Source organism: Pimephales promelas, chromosome 1 (genome assembly GCF_988280905.1).
Source record: "Pimephales promelas chromosome 1, fPimPro1.hap1.1, whole genome shotgun sequence".
Classification (NCBI taxonomy): domain Eukaryota; kingdom Metazoa; phylum Chordata; class Actinopteri; order Cypriniformes; family Leuciscidae; genus Pimephales; species Pimephales promelas.
In genome coordinates, this window is record NC_142769.1 from 45226487 (window position 1) to 45252730 (window position 26244).

At 37.1% G+C, this 26244-nt stretch overlaps 1 protein-coding gene across 3 annotated transcripts; it reads left to right on the forward strand.

Annotated features, from left to right (window-relative positions):
- Nucleotides 1-286: 286 nt before the first annotated feature.
- On the forward strand, nucleotides 287-25824 carry rtn3 (reticulon 3). 3 transcript variants are annotated; one of them, XM_039658815.2, is made up of 9 exons: nucleotides 287-559; nucleotides 6208-6252; nucleotides 10977-13619; nucleotides 19525-19732; nucleotides 21213-21351; nucleotides 21681-21750; nucleotides 21895-21941; nucleotides 23546-23604; nucleotides 23727-25824. In XM_039658815.2, the coding sequence occupies exons 1-9, from the start codon at nucleotides 466-468 to the stop codon at nucleotides 23773-23775; spliced, it is 3354 nt and encodes a 1117-aa protein (XP_039514749.2). In that variant the 5' UTR covers nucleotides 287-465; the 3' UTR covers nucleotides 23776-25824. The 3 variants fall into 3 exon arrangements, with proteins under 3 accessions (XP_039514749.2, XP_039514752.1, XP_039514750.1); XM_039658816.2 differs by lacking the exon at nucleotides 10977-13619 and having other exon boundaries at nucleotides 311-559; XM_039658818.2 differs by lacking the exons at nucleotides 6208-6252; nucleotides 10977-13619 and having other exon boundaries at nucleotides 300-559.
- The last annotated feature ends 420 nt before the right edge of the window (nucleotides 25825-26244 follow it).

The window sequence follows — 26244 nt, forward strand, 5'->3', positions numbered from 1 at the left end:
AAGTAAGTTTATTTAACTTAATGGGGCTATAATGTTTTACAGTGTATACCGAAGCTTCCGAAATCAAAATAGTTTCATGATGAATGTCTAAGCAAACTACATTGACCTCTCACACCCTAATTATTCTCTCTCTCTCTCTCTCTCTCTCTCTCTCTCTCTCTCTCTCTCTCTCTCTCTCGTTCTCTCTCTCTCTCTCTCTCTCTCTCTCTCTCTCTCTCTCTCTCTCTCTCTCTCTCTCTCTCTCTCTCTCTCTCTCTCTCTCGCTCTCCGCCCTATCTGTCTTACACCGCCCCCATCCACTGCAACATTTCAGGCAGGTTCACCTAGTGTGCTTGTGCAGGAGGCTAGCCGCTGTTGTGTTGGGAAATACTCGGTGAATCGGAAACCTTCAGATTAACAACCAAGAGCCACAACCTCAACGACACCACCTCTGCGCTACAGACCCTGTAGAGCAACACGACAAAAATGGCAGACCCAATGACCCAATCTTCTCAGATTTCGTCGTCACAAGGCCTGAACGATGGACATTCTGCAACGGCCAAAGACTCAAAGTTTTCCGGTAAGAGAACGTGAACGTCATTCAACAGTCAGTGTCGTTGAATTGGTTCTGTTTGTGTTTCGATTTAGGTTGTTTATTAACAATCCAAATGCTACCAATCTAATTCTATATGGAAATGTCGCGCTGAATAGTGAGTGAGTTTGAGGAAAATACGAGCTTATACAGTCGATTTGAATGTATGCACATGTTTAAAATGCCTTGAAGGTAAATACGTTACTGGTAAACTCTCTGGCGTTATGTAAGAGTCATCCACTGTTTATTTCTCACGTACACTTTCCATATCGCCTCCCTTTGGCATAATAGGAAGATTATTGATGAATCTACACTTTGCAGGGATAGCCTAACGTTACATGGCATGCATGGCGGATGCGGGACTCCGAATGAATGTGTTCTCATCCACTGCTTTGACCTGACGTTTATTTTTAGGAAAAGGCCACGGAGAAATATGGGGACACATAATACTGCTTTGAACTGAAATGAGCACATGTTGCGGCTCAGCTGATCATCTGCAGTGCAGATGCATCCGAAACTGGAGGACTGTGTAAATGAAGGGGAAAAACTGCTTACACACCCCATCTACATTTCTAGGGACGTGACACAGCTAGAATAATCAATAGAGCTGTCTAGAACCAATTATGAATCGTTATTTTGAGTCGGGTTTTGTCAGTGAATCGATTGGATGTTCAGAACTGAATCGGCTCTTGATTCAACCCATAATGTTTAAATTGTTCAGTTAATTCTGCATATTTGGGTTCTAAATTACTTTTATGAACTGAATCATGGTTGCAACACACTGAATAAGGACATGAGATTAAAATAAACGCCCTTTATAATAAAAAAAAAGATTATACGCCCACATATGGCTATTGGTACGTTTAACGTTAAATCATGTAAATGGAATGATGTAATGATAATGTCATGGCGTTCTTTTGGTTCTTTAAAACGAACTATATAAAAGAACCGATTCGCAGAATGTTTTCAGTCTTTGCTACTGTCAAGTCTGATGGCTTTTTTTAAAATAATATCTTATCGCTTGTCATTTTGCATTCTGTGTTAATCTTAAAGGCGATCATTTTTACATTTTAGAAACGGCAAAAAAAAAAAAAGATTAAAATAAAAATTGCACTAATAAATGCAGCTCCATTCATTTGTCCATCAATCATTCTTTGAAATGACACGATGTCCTTTGTTCGGGCCCTGTATGTTTTTCCGTTTGAAAACAATACCGTGTGGTTTTTGTTGACGATGGATGTTGGTTCACTGCTTTTTAGGTCGTCAGCATGGAGCGCTTCTGTCCTCCTTGTTTCGGCTTTATTTAGGCGTCTGGGAATCTAATAGAATTAGGACGGGAAGTTAAGACTCATGACGTCAGCCTTCTCTGAATTTTAAGCACGGTTTAAAATGTTTGACTCCTTCATATGCTCTTTGGCTCATGAGCTTAAGTGCACTGAGTTCATTTAGTGGTTAGAATCTGAATATTGCTGGAATGATGTAGACATGACTGTCACAGGCTTGTTAAAACCGATTCCATATGTGAATGTGACATTTAGCTGCAATATGTCCCTCTGAGATGCCTGTGCTGGTGCCATTGTCACTGGACAGATCATAACGTTACACAAATTCTACCTACATAAGTATATAAGGAAGTTAATAATGCCAGACTTCACCAAGTGTTGTTTTTAATGTAGTATTCTGGGTTAAATTCAGGCTAATCTCCATCGATAGCATCTGTGACTGTTAATTATCAAATACGCACTTTCATTTGGAAAACTGTAGAGCAAGCGTGCAATAGTTGCCTTTAAATGAATTAATAAATGTATTGGGGATTAAAATTTCCAAAAACCATTAGAACAAAGTATCCCAAATTTTTCCAACAACGTATAATTCCAGTGAAATCAGCTATTTTAACCAGTGTAACGGCCTGTCATTGCATCACCATTCAATGACATCATATCCCTTGGTCGCTACCCTCGATTTCCGAGTTTATTTCTGTAGAAACCATGAAAACACTAAAGACATTTTAATTATGTGTGTTATTTGACCGGTGAGCAATTTATTGACCGAAAACGAATCATTGTTATATAGCTCAGCATGGTTAGTCGTACTGTTTGTATCTAGTTTCTTGATTTACTGCAACATATTTATACCATGTCAATGCCTCAGAGACGACACTGTTTTGTCAAATGGCCAACATTAAACGCGTGAAGCTTTATTTGTAGTAGCCATAATTCAGCATTTTCATATAATTAATTCGCATTCCATTTAGCAACAAAAGTTATACAACTTTTACTAATATGATATTCTAATATCGATAAAGCTTACTGCAGTGTGCAACAAATGTCTCATACCAGCAACAGAGCAACTTTCAACACACTCAAACATATTTTTAAATATGATTGTTTTACTAAAACTGCGTTTAACTCACAATTTTAAAGGGTTAGATCACCCAAAACTGAAAATTCTGTCATTAATTATATATATATATATATATATATATATATATATATATATATATATATATATATATATATGATGTATATACGTTAGGGTTGGGACGATAGTGCACCATCGCCAATGGCTTAAAGACATTTAGACATTAGCCTAGGTAATTTGACAATGTCACAATACAAAATCACATTCGAAACAGTTCAATGTACACAATTTAATCAGTAAAGATTGTGCTAAAACCATTTTTTAGGCTACAAAATTATAGGCTACTAGATGTTTTACATGAATTAAACAAAGCTTACAAAAACAGCAACAGATGTCAAAATAATTTAAATTAAGTTACATTAAGTAAGCTACACCAAATATGCCGCCTTCGTAGCTTTATCACAGTGGTTAGAACAAAAAACAAGTTTCAATATTTCTGAAAGTAAAATGCGCAGTGCGCACAGCCATTCATAACAGTGCGGAGCAGAAGGAGCTTTTTCAATGAATTCCTATAGAAGTTGATCTTCCAGAAACGCTCTGCTGCTAGCCAGACATGCACCGTTATGAACGCCTGTGTATGCCATAACAAAAAGAAAAATCACAACTAATTCTTAGCAGGTTACCTATTTGCATTGAGTTCAAATCCAAAATGTTGGCAAACAGTTTCACTATACACTCTTAGAAGAAAAGGTTCTATATAGAACCTTAAAAGGTTCTATCAGTGCTATGTATTTGGTTCTATACACTATTAAAAAAAAGGTTCCTCTGGGTTCTATATAGAACCCTGGGGTTCCATACTTGGCCAATAGAACCTTTTACCAAAATAAATGGTTCTATATAGAACCATTTTGGAGTTCCATATATGAAGCGGGGAATGGAACCATTTCTGGTTCTAAATAGAACCATTTCTTACATCATCTGATGCTAATTTGGTAGACATCACCCAATATACATTTTACTAACTTTAGTTGATGTATAGCATGCCACAATAAAGGGCATGTCAACAACCCCTAGATGTTATTGGAAGACCTTAACTTGTATTCAACCCAGAACAATCCATTAATAATACATCATTCTAAATGGGACCATGATATTTTTACCTGATCAACTAGACAAACTCATCTTATATCAATACTGTTAGCCTCTACCGGCCTCTCTCTTCTGTCTGGGTGTGATGCCTAAGGTCAGAGCTGATCACAGCTGGCTGAGGCAGCAGTCTTAAAGCTTTGGGTGTCATGATTCAGTCCCCTCAGGAATAGAGCTGATATTACTGGCATGACTGAGATGCCAAGCAAGGCACTTCCAGTGTCAAGAGGGCAATCCGTTCCCACTTTAAGCGACACCCTGTAACACAAGCCATGTTGGTGCATTTAACCTTTGCCCTTGCAATAGATAGTATCTAGAGATCATGTCCTTCACCTTATTTCCCTATTAAATTTTTTCCGGTTAAACATTACCAGCCAACCATCAATGTCAGATTGTGATGCCCAAAGTTATGGCTGACTCATAAGAGTGGAAAGAAAACTTCAATCAAGATGATCGAGGGTGTGTAGATTTGTTAGGGCTTTGGTGTCCACATAGTTTCAAGGCGTGTCACTTAGTTAAAAGTTTTTGGGTGTGGTTTGGGCAAAGAATGTCGTGAAGCAGGGGTACACTCCTTATTTGTGACCAGTAGAGCTTGCCCTGTCCTAAGACTGCTGTGCTACTAGATCAACCTGTTCTCTTTAACTTTCTCACCACTCTCACTTGTTGGCACTCCCTGTTCTTTTTGAGATTCCAAGATAGATTTATCCAATTTAGTTTATATAGTGTTGCCCCCGTAGCTTGATGATCGACCTAACTGTTGAAAGTGGCTAGTTCTGGATGAATGCAAACATTGTTTGCTTCCAAATTACATGAGATTTTGAAGTGTGGCTGAAAATGGATTCCCTTAACAGGTTACATAACACAATGGTGCAACATGTGGGTGCTTTGAAGGGTTAGATGTCAGAAAGTATGGGAGGGATCATTGAAAATTCCATGAGAAAGTTGAATATTGTGAGTAATGTTCAGTATGCGGATGAATCATAGAGGGATGTTGTGTATGTGATTAGTTCTGGTAAAAAAGTGCCAATGGGTTTGATGAATAGCATGAATTAACTTTTTTTTATTCTTTTTAAATATATGTTTATGTTTTTAATAAGCATCAAGTTATATTAATGTATTGACTGATCACCATTTCTTCTTTTTTTTGTACATTTTTAAAGTTTTTTTCCTAACAAACTTAAAATGGTAAATCAAATGTGCACATTTTCAAATAATAAATCAAATGTTAATAATGGATGCTCAAATATAAATAAAAAATGATCAAATGCAATTTCATTTTCCTATTTAAGGTTGCATAAACTGATTTTTTTTTTGTTCCCTTGAAGGATCAATTTAGTACAACCCAGTCATAAATAATTAAAGCTACAATTTGATACTCATATTATAAAGTGGTCCTGTGAGCCTTGTTAGTTATGAGTTATGGATGGCCATTTTGACTATTTGATTTATTATTTTTTTTGTCATTTTGATTTTCTTCCATACACCTTTTCGCCTTCTCTGGTGTTCCAAATTAATTTTAAGAAATACAGTATTCTGTGTAGTTTTTCAAGTAATATATAAGCTGTATGCATAAAATGTGGAGTGCTTTTTTGAAAAGAGTACAGCATGTCAAAACCACAGAAATATTTAACTACACCAATTACAGTTGATAATCTCATAGAACCTCCTTGAATTTTAGATTAAAGGGATAGTCTACCAAAAAACAGTGCAATTCTCTCTCTTTACTCACACTTGTGTGATTTCAAACCTGGGTGTAACAAAAGACTTTTTTGAAACCGGTTTCGTTTGTTTGTACATTGAAAGTCAATTAGGTCCAGTGTAGTTTGGACCCCCAACGTTCTTCAAAATATCTTCTTTTGTGGTCCACAGAAGTTGTACAGGTTTGGAACGACACAAGGGTGAGTAAATGATGATAGAATTTTTACTTTTTTGGCCTAGGACTATCCTTTTAAGTCATGTGAGTTGTCGAGGAAAGTGCTGGTTGTTCTCTATCAGCTGTTTTTAGTTTCTTGAGATGTAAAAAATGCTTCGCTGGGCATTTCACTAACATTTTCCCCTTTCAAATGTAGAGTATAAGAAGGATACTGAGACTTTTCTTCTCATTCTTCTGTCCTATTTTATTTTTTCAGATTCCTTTTTTTCTTCGCCTGTATCTCTCATTCAGTCTCCTCAAGGCAAGTGTATAGTTCTCTTCTGATGCTCGCCTGCTTCTCTACCTTTTATCTTTCTCTTCATGCTCCTCTGTCATATCTGTTCTATTAAGTATGCTATGTCCCGCTGGGCTGCTGCTATCACACTCTCCATCCCTCTCGCCAGTGACCCTCTCCTCCTCTATACCAGACTAGATGCTCACAGTCGTGGCTTCTTTTGGAGTTCTTCCTCTTAAGCGTAGGAAATGAAGCAGAGGACACAGAGGGAATCTACTGATTGTTTTCACGGAAACCAAAAGAATTAAGTATTTATCTCTAGAAGCTAACCCATTTCTGGGGAATATTTGGAAATGTCCTCTCCTTCAATATGTCGTGATTACTCAATTCTCACTTAAAAGTGAATGATCAAGCTACTAGTAGGGGTGTAACGGTACACAAAAATCACGGTTCGGTACATACCTCGGTTTTAAAGTCATGGTTCGGTACGTTTTCAATACAGCGAAAAGAAAGAAATGCCAGAGAAATTTCCCATTTGTTAAAAAAAATTTTTTTTTAAATAAGTGTGAGTTTTCCTACATCTGGAAACTTTCAGGTTTATAAACGGGGGTCCTCTTTGAAGGATGAACAAATATTATTTTAGTCATCACGTTAAAAATAACTTTTAAATATATGTGTGTGAAGTACTATTCCAGCCAAACTGGTTCCAATTAGTGTTACCATATTAAATCCATGGTGAATGTTGCTGGTCTGTGGACGTAAAGTATTACTAGTTCATTCACGGCACGATGTTTATCCTGGTTTCCACGTCAGCGCTGTTTGATCTAATAGCTATCTACGGTTAATAACGGAGAAATGTGAAACCTCTCGCAGCGATGATATTACTTCAGTGGCGATCCAAATGTTTTCTTTAGTGGATCTCTCAGCGCTGTGTAGTAACAGTGTCGCTTGATCGAGATCGTCTCGCGCTGCACAGATGTTGCTGGTCCGAACTGATAAATGATCCGTGAAGCACATAATGAGTAGCGCAGTTTTGTTTAGCTTTCATTACGCTTGCCATTAGATGTTGTGGTGGCCGTGCCAACGTGAATTTTGTCGGCGGGAAAATGGTCCAAGGAATCGTTCGGTTTGTATGCGTACCGAAACGGTTCAATACGAATACGTGTACCGTTACACCCCTAGCTAATAGTTAGTCTCACACCTGCACGCCACTTGACCGTATACAATGCAGTGAAACCACCTTCCCTGACCAGAAATCTTGTAACATGACCCTTGCTGTTTCTAATGGTGACCCCTTGCAATCATGCATGTTGGAATCCATAATAACAGCCAAGTCCCTTCTGTTTCTGAAATCCTCAAACTTGGTTTCACTTCATGAATGTTCTTCAAATGAGGTCATCCACATTTCTGTGGCTGATTTTCTAATGCCTTATTAGATCCAACATGGTCTCTTCTTGACATTTACTAACAATACCCTGTAATATATGGTTTCCCACTCTAAAAAGTTGAACTCAGCCAGTCAACAACCTAAATGAATCCTGGCAATAATTTGTGGCTAGTGCTACCCTCTTTTTACCATTAGAGTACCCTGTCATCTTGTCGACACCCCACATCTGACACTGTTCACTGATTAAAAATGGGAAAGCTAAGTCCCCACAGATGGAAGAAATTCAATCGGCTCCAGTTTATACCCACTGCAAACATGATTTAGGTCAGCGTTACTGTGGGTCCAGCTTAATCCCAAGATTGCCACCTTATTTTAAGATAGCAGAGAAGTTCAAGTTCACTTTGTGCGAGAGCAGAATCCTAAAAATGGAACAGGTTGGTGTCCCTGAGGATTCTTGCCCTTGATGTCCCCCCTCCCCCACAGCAAGCCATGTTTGGAGCGCCAACCCCAACACCGCACTGGTCCTGAAGGTAGAGCGACACTGGGGAGGGATCTAGCAACAGGACGCTGCTCGGGGGTTACTTCCCTGTGACTGCTGCGGCTGAATCTCCACCTGCTTTTTCCATGCATTTTGCATGTTGTCTTTTACCACAGAGTAAGAGCAAATCCTCAAGTTTTAGTCTTTTTGTGTTTGTTTGTTTGTTGTTTTGTTTCTTGTCTATTTACATATAGGAGTTTGATCATTTTAGCATTTATATAAAGGAAGGGTAGATTGAGTACATCCCACACTCTATGTTGAGATATTTAGATATAAGTATCCCAACAATGTTTAGAACGTTGTTATCTTGAAGAAATTTATTTCAGGTAATAGTTTGCTATTAAAAAGACTTCGATTAGATTAGTTTCCCATGCCTAATTAAGTTTTTACAGGCAACTAGTCTGAATTGCATTACTCTTTAAAAGACACATCATAGTTGTGATGCTTAATTTGCATAATTAGTACAAGCACATGTTCTTAATAGAATCTTGAAGAGATTCAAAAGAGGGACAAAAGTGTTAGTTTAAACAGTATTGAGCAATAACATGTTAACTATAATAGATCGAATCCATTTTCAGAAGCATTTATTTTCAAAAGGCTTTAGGAAAATTGTAGTTTCTGTCAGTGAAAGTTTTCCACTACTTCACTACTATGCCTAGAGCATGCAAACTCAAAGATTATATCTTAAAGTAAAACCAGGAAATGGCAGGTTTGGAAAGGAACAAAATGTCTAGTATGTTAGAATGTGGTTGTCACTCTGGAACCCGTTTTATCTCACCCTACAGAAGAGTCAGGGGAAATTATAATTAAAAATATTGCTTGCATATAGCTTAATCTTATAGTGTGACCATTTTTATCAGTATTTTAAATGTGTAGTCAGCACCATTTAGGCAAGACTGAAAAGCTAATGTTATGCTAATCAATGAGGCCATACATTAAAACATAGGGGTTGTGTTCGAAAGGGAACCGGCTTGCTGCCTCTCAGCCCAGTCAGTGTATGACTTCACAGGCTATGTTTGTGTTTAAAGGTACCTCCTAAGGTTTCCAAGGCAACGTGACAAGGCATTTTAATGCTTATTTCTCACTTTTTTTAAATGGATATTTATGAATTAACGGGTTAGTTCACCCAAAAATGAAAATTATGTCATTATTGACTTATTGACCTCATGTCGTTCCAAGCCCGTAGGACCTTTAGTTTTCTGACCCTCCATTGAAAATGTATACGTCCTTGTCCAGAAAGGAAATAAAGACATCATCAAAGTGGTCCATGTGACATTTTTTGAAGCATCGAAAATACATTTTGGTCTAAAAATAACAAAAACTATGACTTAATTCAGCATTGTATTGTCTTACGGTTGTGTTGTCGAGCCGCGTTCAGTGACACTGATGACGTAAGACGCTGCTGACGTGCGCCCGAGCTTCATTTACAGTCTGAGGGAGACGCATGCTGTAAACAAAATAATCTTCGCAAACATGTCTAAGGACTTCGGACATTTTTTTATTATTTGAACCCGAATACACGGACTCACCAGATAACATGTCAGCAGCGCCACTGCGGACTTGTGAACACAGCTTGACAATAGAACCGTAAGACAATACAATGCTGAATAAAGTCGTAGTTTTTGTTATTTTTGGACCAAAATGTATTTTCGATGTTTCAAAAAATTCGAACTAACCCACTGATGTCACATGGATTACTTTGATGACGTCTTTATTTCCTTTCTGGACAAGGACAGTATATTGTGAATACATTTTTTAAAGGTAGGACGGCAAACTCTCGGACTAAATCTAGAATATCTTAAAATGTGTTCCGAAGATGAACTGAGGTCTTGGCATTCATTTGGGCTTGGAATGACATGAGGGTGAGTCATCAATGACATTTTCATTTTTGGGTGAACGAACCCTTTAATTTACGTTTTTTTTAGACTGCATATTTACCTTTTCCACAAATCGCCGAACTGCACACATAGATCAACCAGATGGAGGCATCTTTGTAGACAGAATGTGACACAAACATTGTAATTGGATGTGCCTTGTTACCTGCCTACCTCCACATAGTGTCTGTGAAGGCATAATTTTCCAGTTTTCAGACACAACCATTGTGTTGCATGGTAAAATTGTCAGGATTTCCATTTTCAGCATGTCCAGCATTCACTTTGCTGCATTCCCTGACCTGTGCTCTTGTAATTCTGGCCTCATTGTGTCATCTACTACACCATAATTTGATTTATCTTCTTTTATTTTAATAGATGGTTAGACAGATTAGGCATAGCTCAGGCAGCCGTTTAGCAGTATTTTATGCAATGATAGTATTTTAATCATTTAACAAATTTAAGTATATTGATTACTAATTTTGTTTGTCTGTTTTGTTTGTTTCTTTGTTTTTGGGCTTGTTGTTTGATTATAAATGTCATCTATATACATTTGTAAATTTTCCCCTAAAGTATCAATTAAATGCATTAAGAAGCGTTGTATGTGTCATTGAGATTCCTCAATGGTATCAGCACTTTATCAAGCTGGCATGCAGACATTCTCCATCCATTAATATGTGGGACCATGTAGGTGTGTGCATGACTGCTTTAGCTTCAGTTAAATGGATGCAAGCAATTAAGCATCTTGGGAATGCTACTTAAAGTATCAGTGTAGCTGCTGATTGCTAAAGTTGTTGGGATCTTTGGCTTTGAAAATTTTCTGCTCTTTTTTTGTTAAAGACAAACATGAGCTTCAAATATGGTCCCCTGCTTTAGCAAATCGGAATTAAGGTCGAGTTTGTCTTTATTTCCAACCCTCCTTTTCCTCCTCTTTCCTGCTTCATGATGGATGCAGACAAAAGAGTTGTACTAGGCTCTGACAAGCCTTCAGAAAATTCGGCTACCTCTCTTCACTTTTCTCCTCAGTCAAGTTCCTTTTCTCCAGTTGCTTGTGGAATTGAATCTTCAGGATCAGCTGATGACAACATAGATCGTACCTTCAAAGAGAAACGAGAGCTTTTTGATTCATCTTTTGGCTCTCAAAAGCAGGACTCGCCTATAAAAACTTCGCCAGTATCTGAGAGAATCAAAGCTTTAGAAGCTTTAGCTGCAAAGAAGAATGATTTTGATGGGGGGTTTCCAAATTTTAAAGAACGTCACTATGAGAAATCCCCCACAGAATTGCATGGAATTTCCTCCCGTTCGTCCTTTCAGAAAAGGACAATGTCAAGTGAACAGGAATCTCCTGAATCACCCTTCGAAGTGCTTGGTGAGCCAAGGCATGGGACTGACTTTGAGGACACAGCGGACTGGATGAGGGCTCACTTACCTCCTGCACCAGATTTCAACATTCAAGATCCAGTTCTTGATGAGGAAAATGAGTCCCCCATGGTGCAAGAGAGCCCATCCAAAGTGATCAAAGCAAACAATGTTGATGCAGGTGAAGTTACAGAACCTTTCGCAGGAGTTCCTGATCAGTTTATGGACAGCCCTATCAAAGTTGCAGATGACATTGATAAATCAGAGGAGGATGTCAACAAGCAATCAAAACAAGAGAGTGTAGAGGAAGATTCTGAGTTTGACCTGAACTTTTTACCAACAGCCTATATGTGGGACAAGCAAGAGAAAGCTGATACAGGCACTCAAGACTGTCAGATATTCCCAGACAATCAAGAGCTTCCTTCCTGTCCTGCTCCCCCTGCAGACTTCGAGTCTCCATTACCCCCTGTGTCCCAACAGATCGAACCTAGTTCTACACAGTATTCCAACATTTCGAAAGCAAATTTGGAGCCTGCTGAAGTCCAGGAGGTAGACAGCTCTGGGGAGTCGGATGATACAGTAATTGAGGAAGCCATGAGCATCCCAATAATGGGAAACAATGACCTAGACACCAAAACCCACAAGGAAGAGGAGACCATTCCAAACAACAAGAAACCGCCAATTCAGGTACCTATTATTAATGTTATTGAAACTGAGGAACAAGTGCTAAGTGATGAGGAAGAAGAACAGTTTGAGGTAGAAGGTGATGAGGACGAGGATGATGGTGAAAAGGGTCAAATTTTGCAAGGTGAGGGCAGAGGGTCACCAGAGCAACACCACTCAGAAGTTTCAGAACGTGCATCTGTGGAAACTCTACATGAAGAACATAAACCTGACCATGACATTTCCTCACAGGCAAATCAAACTGACTCTGATGCTGAGCACTCTCCTGAACACCAGGTTATTGACGATGATTATGAAAGTGGCATTTTCCTCCAGTCCTCCCCAGACTCAGGAGGCCTGAATTTCGAGGACTCTCAAGAGAAGTCGCATATGTCTCAGAATTTAGTGTCTTTTGAACCCTTTAAAGAGTCTACCCTTGATAAAGAGCTTGACAAGACTGCAGAAATACTTTCTGACCTTCCACCAGACATCAGCTGCCCCTCAAATGAGCTCAGTGATGTAGAGACATACCTGGATCATTACGCCAGTGAAGAGCTTGCTTTAAAAGACCAGCTGAATTTGTCTTGTTTTAAGGAGAGCAAAGGTGAGAAAACAGAGCTTTCAAAGTCAGACTACCGTACAGATAATGAAAATATCAGTGCCCCTGTTCAAGAATCCTTTGATAACATCACTGATGATTTCGTTGAGACGCCCAACGAATGCAAGCTAGATTATGAATCTATCCCTGAGCCTTCCCTTTTTGAAACTTCATCTGACATTCATGATGACATTGAGACTATTCTCTGCCAAAACAAAATGCCAAGTGTTGATTCAGAAGATAAAAACTCAACAGTGGAAATCAAGACGTCTAACTTGCAGGAACTGGAAGGGTTGCCAGTGCAGTCCATTGACCGACAAACCCCAGTTCAAGAGATCCCACCTGCACCATTCCCCTCTTTCCACAATGAGCAGTCTAGTAAAATCAATGACGTTATTTCTGAGCCTACGACAAGTGTGGTTGCTGTGATAACGAAGTCTGAACCTCAAGTTGTGACCCCCAAAGATCTTTTAGATAGACCGGATTCGCCAGAGACCATGAGTGATACGGAGACGTTTGAAGCAGAATGCTCAGTAACGGCAGCTACTGACAGCTTTGTGGATTTCATGAGGGAGTGTCTTAAATCACGACAGGATGAGGAACCTGAGGGGTTCACTTCTGGACACAAAACTATAGACCAGAATCCCAAATCTGATTCTCCTCCTTCCACTCAATCATCCCCAGCAATGATCATGGACTTGGAGCAGGAGCGCCTCACAATCTCTGCTTTGAAAGAGCTCGGGAGCAGCCAAGAGGAGGAAGACGAGAATATTCCCACAATGAAGACTGTCCTAAAGCCTGATAAAGCTCCTATTCCTACACCAAATCCTGAGGCTTCAATCACCTCATCTTCTCAATCTCTTCCAAATGAGTGTCAGGCAGTACTTCCCAAAGAGGTAGAGGCAATCGACATTTGGGTTGCAGAGGCCTACCATCTTGCAGAGCATGTCTTGACAGCAATACTAACCCACTTTTCAGGTAACATGTCTTTCTTCTGGGCAAGCAGCCTGCTAACCCTGCACGCATAGTATGCCCAGACACTAGACCTAACTTACCTCTTTTTCTTTATAACGCAACTTGAATTTACTCAACAATAGCCTATAGTATGTTTCACGTGTAAAAATGTTCAATTTATTATAATAGCCTTATGGAGATTCTAAATGACTTGTTTGTTGTGAGGAAAACTGAATAAACAAACTAAGACCATGAATAAGTCATGACATTTAAATTAATTCTATTTTTTCTGTGCCTTGTCTCATGACCTTAAAAAAAACATGATGGTATAATTTTAAAAGGAATGGATATAAACATTCCTGCAGGGTGGCCGTATGGCTTCCACAGCCCTTGAAGTCAGGTGACCGGTCATGTCTAGTCTCAGGTTTCATCTTTTTATGTAACCTTCAGAAACGCCATTGGGAATGAAGTCAGGATAAATATGTCATTTAAAAGTAGTAGTATTATCTTCCATTTGACAGTAGGCTATTGTTATGTGTGTGTGTACAGATCTGGTGTAATACTAGAGAGAAAGTGATGCAGAATTATCGGTTTATACTATTTTTTTTTTTACTTAAAGAAGAATTATTTGGCCTTTACCATAAGGACTATATATACATTGTCCCCTTTAGTTTTGGGAGAATGGTTGAGTCGTTATTGTTGACTATTTCTCTTGATTATTGTAAGCACAATTATTAATTTCTATTAGAGAAATACTTCTTTTAACTGAAAAGGCCTAAGTTCCACATTAAAATGTTATATGTAAGAAAGTTACTTGGGTGTGTTGTTGTAAAAAAAAACAATGACAGTTTTGTGAACATGATCAGAATAGTGAACAATTAATAAATGCGGTAAAAGTTAGCAATATTACTTTAACCTTACTGTAAAGTAGGGCTGGAACCAACTTATTTTTTTAATCGTTTTAATCTATTGATAAGTTGTTGGGTTTTTTTGTTTAGATTTATACAACAATATAACTAAATAAACAACAGCGTTAAATGCTTTGTAACCGGCTGCAGACAGTTATGTTTGAGTTGCACGTCTCGCAGCCTCGCATCACAGCACTTTGTAAAAAAACTAAATGCTTTATGAACACAACCGTATTAAGCACAAAATGGGACTGACAAGCCTGTTCTAGTGCAATGTAAAATCCACTGTAATAGTCCAAATACCTACACTGCTGTCTCGTCGTTTTTGAGGTAGGAGAGCCCTGGGGCGTTTCTTTTCAGATGCTCTTGCATAGAAGTTTTGGTGCTGTGCTATGCCATTTCCTTTTTACAGAGCGTGCAGATATGCATTTTGTTCGTTCTCGGTTTAAAAAAAATGTCCACTCTTTAGATCGGGCTTGATATTTTTTTAGTAATGGCTTATTTTCAGCATGCCTGGGAGTCGGTGCCACCATCACTGGGGAATATAAACAGTGCAACAAATCGACACCTTCCTCTGAAATCTACTAAATTACGCCATCAACATAATTGATTACATCAACTCCTCACTCCATTTCCAGCCCTACTGTAAAGTTTTTCATATAGACAGTAATTCATTTCTTGTGCTAGTTTCCAGATATAGTTGTAACAGAGTAAGTGGGTTATTTAACAGATCTAGGGCGTATTGTTTGTCTCACTTTTCAGTCTCTTCTTGATTTGTTTGCTATGGCTGACATTTTTTGACAATGATTGTAACTTGGTATTTTAGCTCTCAATCATTTAAGTACGGCTGACTGAGAGCTTTCTAATGGTGTGAAAGTTTGTTTTAATGGGTGTGTTGGTTTCCACTTGGGTTTTTCCACAGCTGTAGGTCTATATTGAGGTTGTTAACTCAAGCATAGGTTTGACTAATCACTGTACACATGTATGTACTTCTAATTCATTGGTATATTAACAAATATATATTCACGTTATGCATTTGAATTCATTTTTCCATATGTTCTGCCTGTAAAATGTTGTAGTTTAAATTCACTTGAGGCTTTAAAAGGATAAGAAGCAAGTGCAAACATTTTAAGAACACTGAAACAGACCATAGTGTATAAATATGGCCAATACCCTTTAAATAACTGACCTCATTAGCTTTTCATTGCATGAAAATTGGCTCACACTGCTCGTTTCTAAACATACAACTGAGCACTCGCTGTAACATGTAAAAACTAGATTTTTTTTATCTCTTGCTTGGGTGAATACGTGATTACATGCATGACTCTTAAATGATTCAGACACACGTGGACTCTTACACAGATTCGCTTTAGATGGTGCATGTACCTTTAAGAGCTGAGTTGTGCGAGAACTAAAAGAGGCCACTGCGGCTCAGCAGCCACTGGGACATGCTGTTGTATCTGGGTCCACTAACCCTTGCGAGGGAGGGAGGGAATGATAACGAATGACTGTTCTCAGCTTAGGCTGCCTCCCTGTGGGCACTAGCAAAGCATGCTGGGAGGGACTCAGGCCCCTGCAGTGAGCAAGGAGGAAACCCCTCACATGCACTGAGTGTTAGCCCCCAGGCAGTCGGAGTGGACAAAAACAATAGTGCTCTCTCAGGCTCTGAATCATTTGCCACACACCATTGTTCTGTAGTTATGTCACGTTGACTGTTGTTGTAAACAATTTTTTCCCCCCTCGGGATGCTCTATCACTGTTTTTGTTTTTATATTACTTTTTCCCTTCCTTTTCTCTCTTAAAATACAGAATACAACTGATCAGAGCTTAGCTAGATTTCAAAATGATGAATAATTCAAATTATGTTGGTTTAAATGTGCTTGTTTGTTTATGGTAAATGGATCAGTACAATACCACGTTTTTAAATATCGGAATTTTCATTACAACGTTAGTCTGCATTAATTCGGTTTTGGACTGGTTTGGTGACATTTAGTGTCCCATGACTTTTAATTTATTTTATTTTATTCAAGTGTAGCCTTAAGGCCATTACACACTGAGTTTTTCGTGTTCGTCAGCCTAAAAGTTCGTCAGCCTAAAAAAACGCATTAATTCGGTTTTGGACTGGTTTGGTGACATTTAGTGTCCCATGACTTTTAATTTATTTTATTTTATTCAAGTGTAGCCTTAAGGCCATTACACACTGAGTTTTTCGTGTTCGTCAGCCTAAAAATTCGTCACGCACAGAAACCTTGCACACTGAGTCCGATGCGTATTTATTAAACCTTTGCGGGAAAAAACGCACAAAAAAACAAAATGGATTCGTCAAGCAGTGAGGATAGTTTTGGTTGCCCTCTTATTGAAAAGAGAAGAAAGAGAAAATATTGGGTCCATCCAATCCTGAAATTGCGCCAAGAGTTCCACTTCCTTATCCAGGAGTTGCAAATTTATCCCGAGCGATTCAAAATTTACTTCAGAATGTCAGTGGAACAGTTTGATGCTTTGCCAGCAATTCTGGAGCCACATATTAAAAAGAAGACCACCAATTTCCGTGAACCAATCGATCCTGACCTGTACAGTGACTGGCAGTATGGTATGGACTCACGTGCACGGGCATGCGGAAGCGCTAGGCTACAGGTTACATTTTGTACCCAAATAATAGGCTACATTAGTTATCGAATTGGCTGCTCAATCACACCTTAATCGATCCGAAATTTCAATCTGATCGAAACGGGTTTGAGGTTTGTTCCTTTTTTAATCCGATCGAGAGAACATATAAACGCTTGATCGAATTGAAAACCGAAACTGAAAGGACCGCACATGTGCAATGATGTGCGGAACGATGGTGCGTTCTATTATTCATCCGTCTCGGAGATCCGAATCGGACGACAGACGTTGCCTAGCAACACGCCCCCTTTCCTTGGATTTCTCCTCTCGGAAGTCGGACAACCGTGAGGACACCGAGCAAGAATTCCGTTTCGGAATTTAAGATGGCTGTGCCCTGTGACTTGTAAGAATGAATTGTTTTCAATGTTTTTGAACCGCTTTGGTATTTTAAATGACGATTATAATCACTCATATCACTGGGTCCCATGTAGGTATGGGAATTGGTTGTGAGTGCAATTACTAACGTTGCTAGTGTTGCTAACAGAAGATTAACATGAAAAACATTAAATAAAGTGAACATTTTCAAGTTCAAATGGCTGCGTTTTGATAAGGTGTAGTCATAATATATTTTTTTTTAATGTAAGTGCCTGAAACTCAGCTTTCCGGGTGGCGTCCATTTTACGCAAAACATAATAGAACGCTTAAAGTGTGGACTTAACGTCAAATTCCGAGGTCCGAGTCGGTTTGTTGGCTATAATAGAACGCACCACGAGCTTCCCCCGGCCCTGAAAAAAAAAACTCTCAAAATGCTGGCTGCGGATGCGAAAAACGCAGAAAATCGAACCGGATCTGAATTTTTTTTTTTTATGACGGACGAAAGTTTCGGAGGCGATATGCAAGCGTGATTGACATAACGTGAGGTCGATATTTTATTTTATTTATTTATTTTTTACATGCGAAAATTTTCGATGCGAATTTCGGACTTTACCGATTTTCAACCAGCTTTGTATTACAACGTTGGTAGTATATGTGAACAAATAATGTTCTCTGTGTTACCTGGACCTAGAAATTCACTTTTATTTGACCGCTCCGGGGCTTTCGTGAAAACTATTTTACTTGCTTTTTTTGTATCTCCGTCCATGGACAGTCGGATCAACTGAGGGTTACTAATTGAAGAGTTATTGTACTCACTCCCGCTAAATGTTTGCTCTTTGAATTCTTGCATTTGGGAACAATACAACTATACAAGTCGACACCGTTATAACTAATAGTTTTCTTAGAAGTATTTTCTACTATGCAGAAAGTGCATCCATAGCAGACTGGTGGGAGTGGCCTTGGATGGCAACATGCCCAGTGCATTATGGGAATCGAACTTTTTCCTACTTATTTGGCAAAAGACTACAACCTATTCTCTTGGTTGTCTATAAAGTAGAAAGGCAGAAGAAGAAAACAATGTTATTATTTTACTGTATTTCTGATCAAATAAATGCAGCCTTGCGGAGATTTCTTTTCAAAAACATGAAAAAAAAATGTCTGACTCCATACATTTGAACTTGTTAATATTATTTAACATGGCTAGTTTTGACCATTTATCTCCCTCCTGCCCCTAATATAATTTTCATTCAATAATTTTCATCAACTAATTTCAAATAACAATTTGCATTATGGTCCATTTAAACATTCGCTGAAAAGCAAAGAAAAGTGGTACCTGACCATATATTGCTTTAAATGAGTGCATGAATGCATTCACAGTCTCTCGGAGTGGGAGAGCCATATCTGTGCTGTGATGTATTAAAGCTGACAGACCAAACATAGTAACAGTGGAAGACGTGGTTGTGTTTTCAACCAGCCTACGCTTGCACGTGTGAGGTCTTCTGTTACAGGACTCATCCCACACATGGCCAAGTATGAATTCCTCATCTAGTCTTTGCCAGGAAATATAAATATGTAAATGGCTCTATTGCGCTGTTCTTTTGTGGTACAGAGAGCTGTGCATACTTATGAAGGTTGATGTCCCCACCATAGACTGCTTATACGTCCTTGATTTCCTCAGAAATGGAAACACGCAGAGCCGAAACCCTCAAGGCATCACTCCACGTGGAGAGTGCCATTTATGTAAGGCTTCTTTAAAAGGTTCCTTTCACCAAGCCTCTCGAAAACTGCATTATGTAACCGCAGCTGTATGGAAAATATGAGCTCTGTATTATTTATGACAGAACTAATGATTTGACAGATCAGGTACCAAAATAACGTATTAAAATGTGTTCCTGCTTTTACTGCTGCATACTCTGGATTTAAATTTTGCTCCAATTCAACAATTGATATCAATATTTTTATCATATGCTGTTTTTATTTCCTGTTACGTTCATCAAAACACACCACGCACACGTTTTTCACATGCCTTTTCTGTCGTGCAGTGAATGACCTGGTGCACTGGCGGGACCCTAAGAAGTCCGGCGTGGTGTTTGGCGTGTCGCTGCTGTTGCTGCTGTCTCTGGCAGCGTTTAGCGTGATCAGCGTGATCTCATACCTGCTGCTGGCTCTGCTCTGCGTCACCATCTCTTTCCGCATCTACAAGTCCGTCATCCAGGCTGTGCAGAAGTCCAACGATGGACACCCTTTCAAGTGAGAGTCCTGTATTTGTTTTAGAAAATGCCTTTGTCTTATTAGAGATGATATAAATGTATTGTATATCTAAAAATACCTTGGGCCAATGAAACGCAATGAAACATGTTAACTTGATAACATATTTTTTTGTCAGACAGTCATGATGATTAGCATATGCAAAAGCAAGAGAGAACCAATGAAATATTAATTGCTCATAATGTTGAAGTCGCTGTATGCTTTTTCCTGTGAGTATTTTTGGCATAGTAAAATAAAAACTGAAGCTTTAGCCTGCAATTTTAAATATAAATACCAAAAAAGATAAATACCATTACTAATTTAGTGTTTTGTTCTTCCCTCATATTTAAAATGTTTAAATATAAATATAAAATGGGTTCCACATATTTTGATGATTTAACTTGTAGGGAAATTAAAAACTAATATTCCTCCTGACATCACCTTTGCCCACTACTGTGTATGAGAAATAAGATAAATCACGATTTTATATATATATATTATTAACAATCACATTTCACTATCACATATACCTATTATTTATTAAATGTATTATATATTTTTTTACAAATGCAGTTTTTACATATAAATAAAAAATATTTTATTTTATACAATTTATATATATATATATATATATATATTTATGAATAATAATTTGAATAAAAAAAATGTTTTATTTATATGTAAAACCTGCATTTATAAATGTATATATTTTCAAATGCAGTTTTTACATATAAATTATAAAAATATTTTATATATATATACTGTATGAAGAGTTCCAATGCAAAAGCCTCTAAATGCCATTTGAAATTTTCTTCTTTAATGATGATTTTTGTCAAACTTAAGTTCAGTAATTTCACTTAAATAACAATTAATAGGTAATTATCATTGCCATTTAAGTGAAATCACTGAACTTAAATATACAATCTTGATAAAAATCATCATTTTAGAAGAAAATTTCAAATGGCACTTAGAGGCTTTTGCATCTGGACTCTTCATATATATATATATATATATATATATATATATATATAATTTGTATAAAAAATATTTTAATTTATATGTAAAACCTGCATTTGGAAATGTATACATTTACAAATGCAGTTTTTACATATAAAAAAAAAATATATATATATATATATATATATATATATATATATATATATAAACTAATTTACACAATTTATATATATATATATATGTAAAAACTGCATTTGGAAATATATATATAATAAATATCTATATATATTAATGTGATCGTTAATAATAAAAATATTAAATGTATAAATTATCACAATATTGAATATATAATAAAAATATAATTTATAGGAGAAAGTGTTTTTTTTTTTTAAATACATGCTACACATTTCATATACCGTAGGTCACTTGTTAGGGTCGGTGTTAGTAAGGTTTGGTTTTGAGTGCAGTGGTGTGTGTGGGTATGCAGTGGCAAGGTTAATTGGGTTGACCCCTGTGCCTGTGACAGAGCTCTGATGGAGAAAGATGTCGCCGTGCCACCCGAGACCTTCCGCAAGCACGTGGACGCCTGTCTCACACACGTCAACCGTGCGCTCAAGCAGATGAGCCGCCTCTTTCTGGTCGAGGATCTGGTGGATTCCCTCAAGGTCAGTTTGAAATGAACACATTTAGGATAGCTCTTCAATTCATTCAGAATTTGAATTAGTTTTAATTTTTTTTTTAAACGTTATATTAAAGAATGTAATGTCTTTTCCATTCAGCATGTTTATGTGGATATTCCCATTCCAAAAATGACGAGAAGCAACAAGGAACATTTATCTCCTCTAGGACTCTTACTATATTAGCTCTATGATTTTTTTTTATTAAAACACTGATTTCATAATTTTTCGTTTAGAAAAATGTTCTCATATTTACTGGTTTAAAAGGGATTCAAAGGATTTCTGTTCTTTTGACCCATATTTCCTTGTGTTTTCAGCTGGCAGTGGTTATGTGGCTGCTGACATATGTTGGAGCGGTCTTCAATGGCATCACCATCCTCATCCTCGGTAGGCCAAATATAACACTTTTAGCACCATACTTAATTTTGAGTTTATACTGAAATATTTGGTTATAGAGACTTTTTCAGAATGATTCCATGTGGAGTTTATTAATAATCATAATCACCCAATACTGGGTGTTTTCTTTTCCAGCTGACATCCTGCTCTTCAGTGTACCGCTCATCTATGAGAAAAACAAGGTTCGATCTATGTTTTTGCTTTTCAAACTATCCATTGTGTGTTCATAAAAGGGATAGTTCACCTAAAAAAATGACAGAGGAAACTTATGCAATAAAATGCATTTTCACGGCATATATAACAGTGATGTGGTTTTGAAACACTAGCACAGAGTTGCTTTTGAAAAGATGACACATGCAGTTTGTGTTTGAGAACAGCGGCCCACTCGGACTGAACAGTAATCATCATGTATGATTATTGCTCCAGAGGGCTCTTATGTAAGCCCTTTCTGAACACTTGTCATAATCTTTTCTTAAAGCATTTGTCAAGTCTTAAATTCTTATCTAACTGGGATTGTTAATGAGCGCCTGATGCAGTTTTTCTCTTCTGAGCTTTCTTCGTTTTAAACACAGCGCTAATGAAGATAATGTACAGAAATAATGATGGTGCCACAAAACTCTGAACTGTCTCTTTAATCTCAATGGCGCAGAGCACTATACACTGACCTCAAAACTGCAGTAACCCAGATTTTAATATCTTCATAGTGAGAAAATGAATATATATATATATATATATATATATATATATATATATATATATATATATATATATATAGTCATCATTACATACTTAGTGCTGTCAAATCGCAAATTAATGGCATGTAACGTATGTATATGTGAGTGTGTGTGTGTGTGTGTGTGTGTGTGTATATCTATATATATACAGTGTGTATATATATATATATATATATATATATTAGGGCTGGGCAACGATTAATCACGATTAATATTGTGTATAATTATTTTGAATATATAAATACACACACATGCATGTATATATTTGAGAAATATTTGCATTGCATGTATATACTGTGTATATATATATATATATATATATATATATTTATACATAATTTATATAAAATATAAATATGAATATTTTATATATTCATTTTTTTTTATTAAATATAGACATGCATGTGTGTGAATTCTTATATACAAAATAATTATACACAGACTCGCACACATATATTATGTAAACACAAACTTTTATTTTGGATGCGATTAATCGCGATTAATCTTTGCCCAGCCCTAATATATATATATATATATATATATATATATATATATATATATATATACACACACACACACACACACACACACAAATTCATCGATTTGACAGTACTAAGTATGTAATAATGACTATATACTGTATATATATATAGATATATAAATATAATATACGCACATGCATGCATGCATACAGACACACAGTTACATACTTTTATGGTAGATATTATTAACCGCAATTAATCAATTTAACCAATAATATTTATTTATTTATTTATTTATTTATTTTTCACTTTCATTGGGGGCTTTAAATAAGCCCTTTTATGTTTTCTGCCTCTCCCTGAACTTTTTTTATTGTATATAATTTGTATTGTACAACTAAACTAAACTAATATCCACAAAAGTGACTGCAATAAATAGTAGTTCGTGTCAGTGACTGTTCCTAGCGTTCACCCACAACATCCTCGTGTTATGCCAGCAAATTTGCATGGAAGCAGCACATGCAGTAATATTATTGTTTATTATAATGCAGCATCTCTATGATCTTTCCACAGACCCAGATTGACCATTACATCGACATTGTACGCACTCAAGTCAACACCACAATGGCCAAGTGAGTGTACCTAATTAAGTATTAAAAATAAAGTAAGAATGTGCACGCTCTTCATCTATAAAGAATTGAGTCTTGGAAATGGCTGCTAATTAGTGAGGCTTGTTCTTTTCTCTCCTCCTCAGGCTACAAGAGAAACTCCCAGGAGCCATGAAGCGCTGTAAAGCAGAATGATCCTCTCCTCCGATCAGTTGTTGCCATGTTTACCATCCTTCTATCTCTAGCCGCCTCCCTTTACTCTAAGCCCCGCCCCCTTTCTCTCCACCCCTGTATAACCCTCACACCTTAAAACAACCATCTGCACTGAACCAGCTAGTATGTAAAATCTAAAAAGCTTCTTGATATTCACTGTTAACTGCAGCTTATTAACGAGCATTAGGAAAAGAAGCTCGGGCTCCGGGAGCTGATGATTTTCAACACAGGAAGTGATGTAATGCCACTGGATGCCCATTTTGATGGCCAGCGTATGGGAGGATTTGTGAACTAGACTGAACTTATGACCTGGTTTCGGGAGTGTTGGGTAGGGTGGTGCGGTTGTAAATGAATAAAGAGATACGTGTTTGACTCTTTGATGAACATTTCACTTAAATATGCTGATTTAAAAAAAAAGTGAGCGTTATGAAACATACCCCCCCCCCCCCCCCTGTTTGTTCTTTGAGAAATGTGTATGTATTAATCTGAAATGCACTGAACATATTACTGGTCTTGCACGTTTTGACCAGCGGTGATAATTCAGTCTAGTTCACTATCCTCCCTGTTACTGGTGACGTTTTTAATATCGTGTATGTATATATAGTTCGATTACAACAGGCTCTTTGCTGTGAAGTAGTTAGTGTTGCTTTTTATATTAAAAAAAAACAAAAAACGAATATACAGCTCTAATATTTCTCTTTCGCACCTCTCATGCACTCAGTCGTCGGAGTTGAGTTCACACGTTAAATGTTATTACTCTTCACATAATAGTAATTATAATATATCTCGATTAGGTTGGCTGCTTCAAGTCCCCTGTCTGACATTGGCTTCGTAACAATAAATATTAATAACCTTAAGAATGAGTTTTATGCATAGAGCAGCAGAATTATAGGAGAGAAGGGGAATAATCTGAAGTTGGCCTCAAAAGTCATTGATTTTTGTTGAAACACGGCCAATGGTCATCATTCATGTCATTTTTAGAAAGGTAAAAATGGTTTTTGTCAGCATTTTAGGGCATTGTTTACCACCTTGGGGACTGAAGAAGTTTAGATATCTCATATGTTTTTGTTTAAGGCTGCAAAGAACATGCCATTATTTAAGCTGGATAAAATAATTACACTTACTAACATAACATGTGATAACACTGTTTTTCCTTAAAAGTCAAGTCCCACTGCAAACACTGTTGGCTTTTAAGACACAAGGGTGAATGGATTTCTGTAAGGGAAGGGTAGCATGGTAAAAAAATGGCGAATATGCACCATATATCAATAGTTATGGTTACATTCATGTTGCTTTTACTTGATAGTCTGTCAGCTCATGATGGTTTTATTGCGCCGTTTATTTAACATTCCAGCTGATGCAGTTGGAAGCATGTCCAATTTGAGAAAAACACTGACAAGTTCATTGGCATTTTTAAAAGTTTGTTCTTTTTTTTTATGGCCCCTTTCCAATTAACTTTAATTTTTCTCTCTCGCACACCCTTTATGCATGCTTACACACATGATCAGATTCATTGTTGCTTAACTGGCATGTTCTACAGGATAGATCACGTGTGTGTGTGTTGCTTTTGAAGAAACAGGTCAAGCTATGACAATTTGTATTGCCACTTTTTTTTTTCTTTAAATGGTAAATTATGATTATATAACTACTTTTATAATAGATGCAGACCTCTCTGTTTAGGTTCTACGTCTTTGTATCTTCTTTCTTCTCTACTGAGTTTCAGTTTAATATTTGGGTATTGTTTTTTTTTAACTTATTCTTGTAGTTCTTTAGCATGTTTGCTGTTTCTTTCCTGTGTTTCTCTCGGAGAAGGGTTGACTGAGGTCACATTGGTTTTTTTTTTTTGCTTTTGACTCTTGAAGACTAGATGTGGTGACTAACATCTACATTTAGTTTGTTCATTCTAAGTTTAAGTTAATATGTAGAAGCTTTTTTTTTGGGGGGGGGGGGAGGCGGGGGGAAAGGTGCAAACAGGAAAACGTGTGGTCCCTGTAATGATGTCAAAGTGAACTTAATAAAATGCCAAAAGCATTTAAAGTGTTTGAGCTTGTTTTTTTCCTTCAGTAGATCTTAGCATTGCATTTGAGGTTATTTTATCACATTCATGGACTAGTAATTCATCAATATCTCTACCGTTCAAAAGCTATATATCCTTGTTGAATAAGTATTACTTTATATTATGTATGCATGCATGTGTGTGTGTTATTAAAGGAGTAGTTCACTTTTAAAAAAAACTTTTGCTGATAATTTACTCACCCCCATGTCATCTATGATGTCCATGTCTTTCTTTGTTCAGTCGAAAAGAAATTAAGAAATTATTTTTTTATAAACATTCCAGGATTTTTCTCCATATAATGGACTTCATTGGGAACCAAACGGTTCAAGGTCCAAATGAGAGTTTCAGTGCAAACTGCAAACTGTTCAAAGGGCTTTAAACGATTCCAGATGATG

Bases quoted from the DNA above. Each gene is read 5' to 3' on its own strand.
- rtn3 (XM_039658815.2), top strand. From the start codon at position 466: ATGGCAGACCCAATGACCCAATCTTCTCAGATTTCGTCGTCACAAGGC. The intron at 560-6,207 runs GTAAGAGAACGT...TTATTTTTTCAG, and splicing joins CAAAGACTCAAAGTTTTCCG to ATTCCTTTTTTTCTTCGCCT. The intron at 21,352-21,680 runs GTCAGTTTGAAA...TTGTGTTTTCAG, and splicing joins ATCTGGTGGATTCCCTCAAG to CTGGCAGTGGTTATGTGGCT.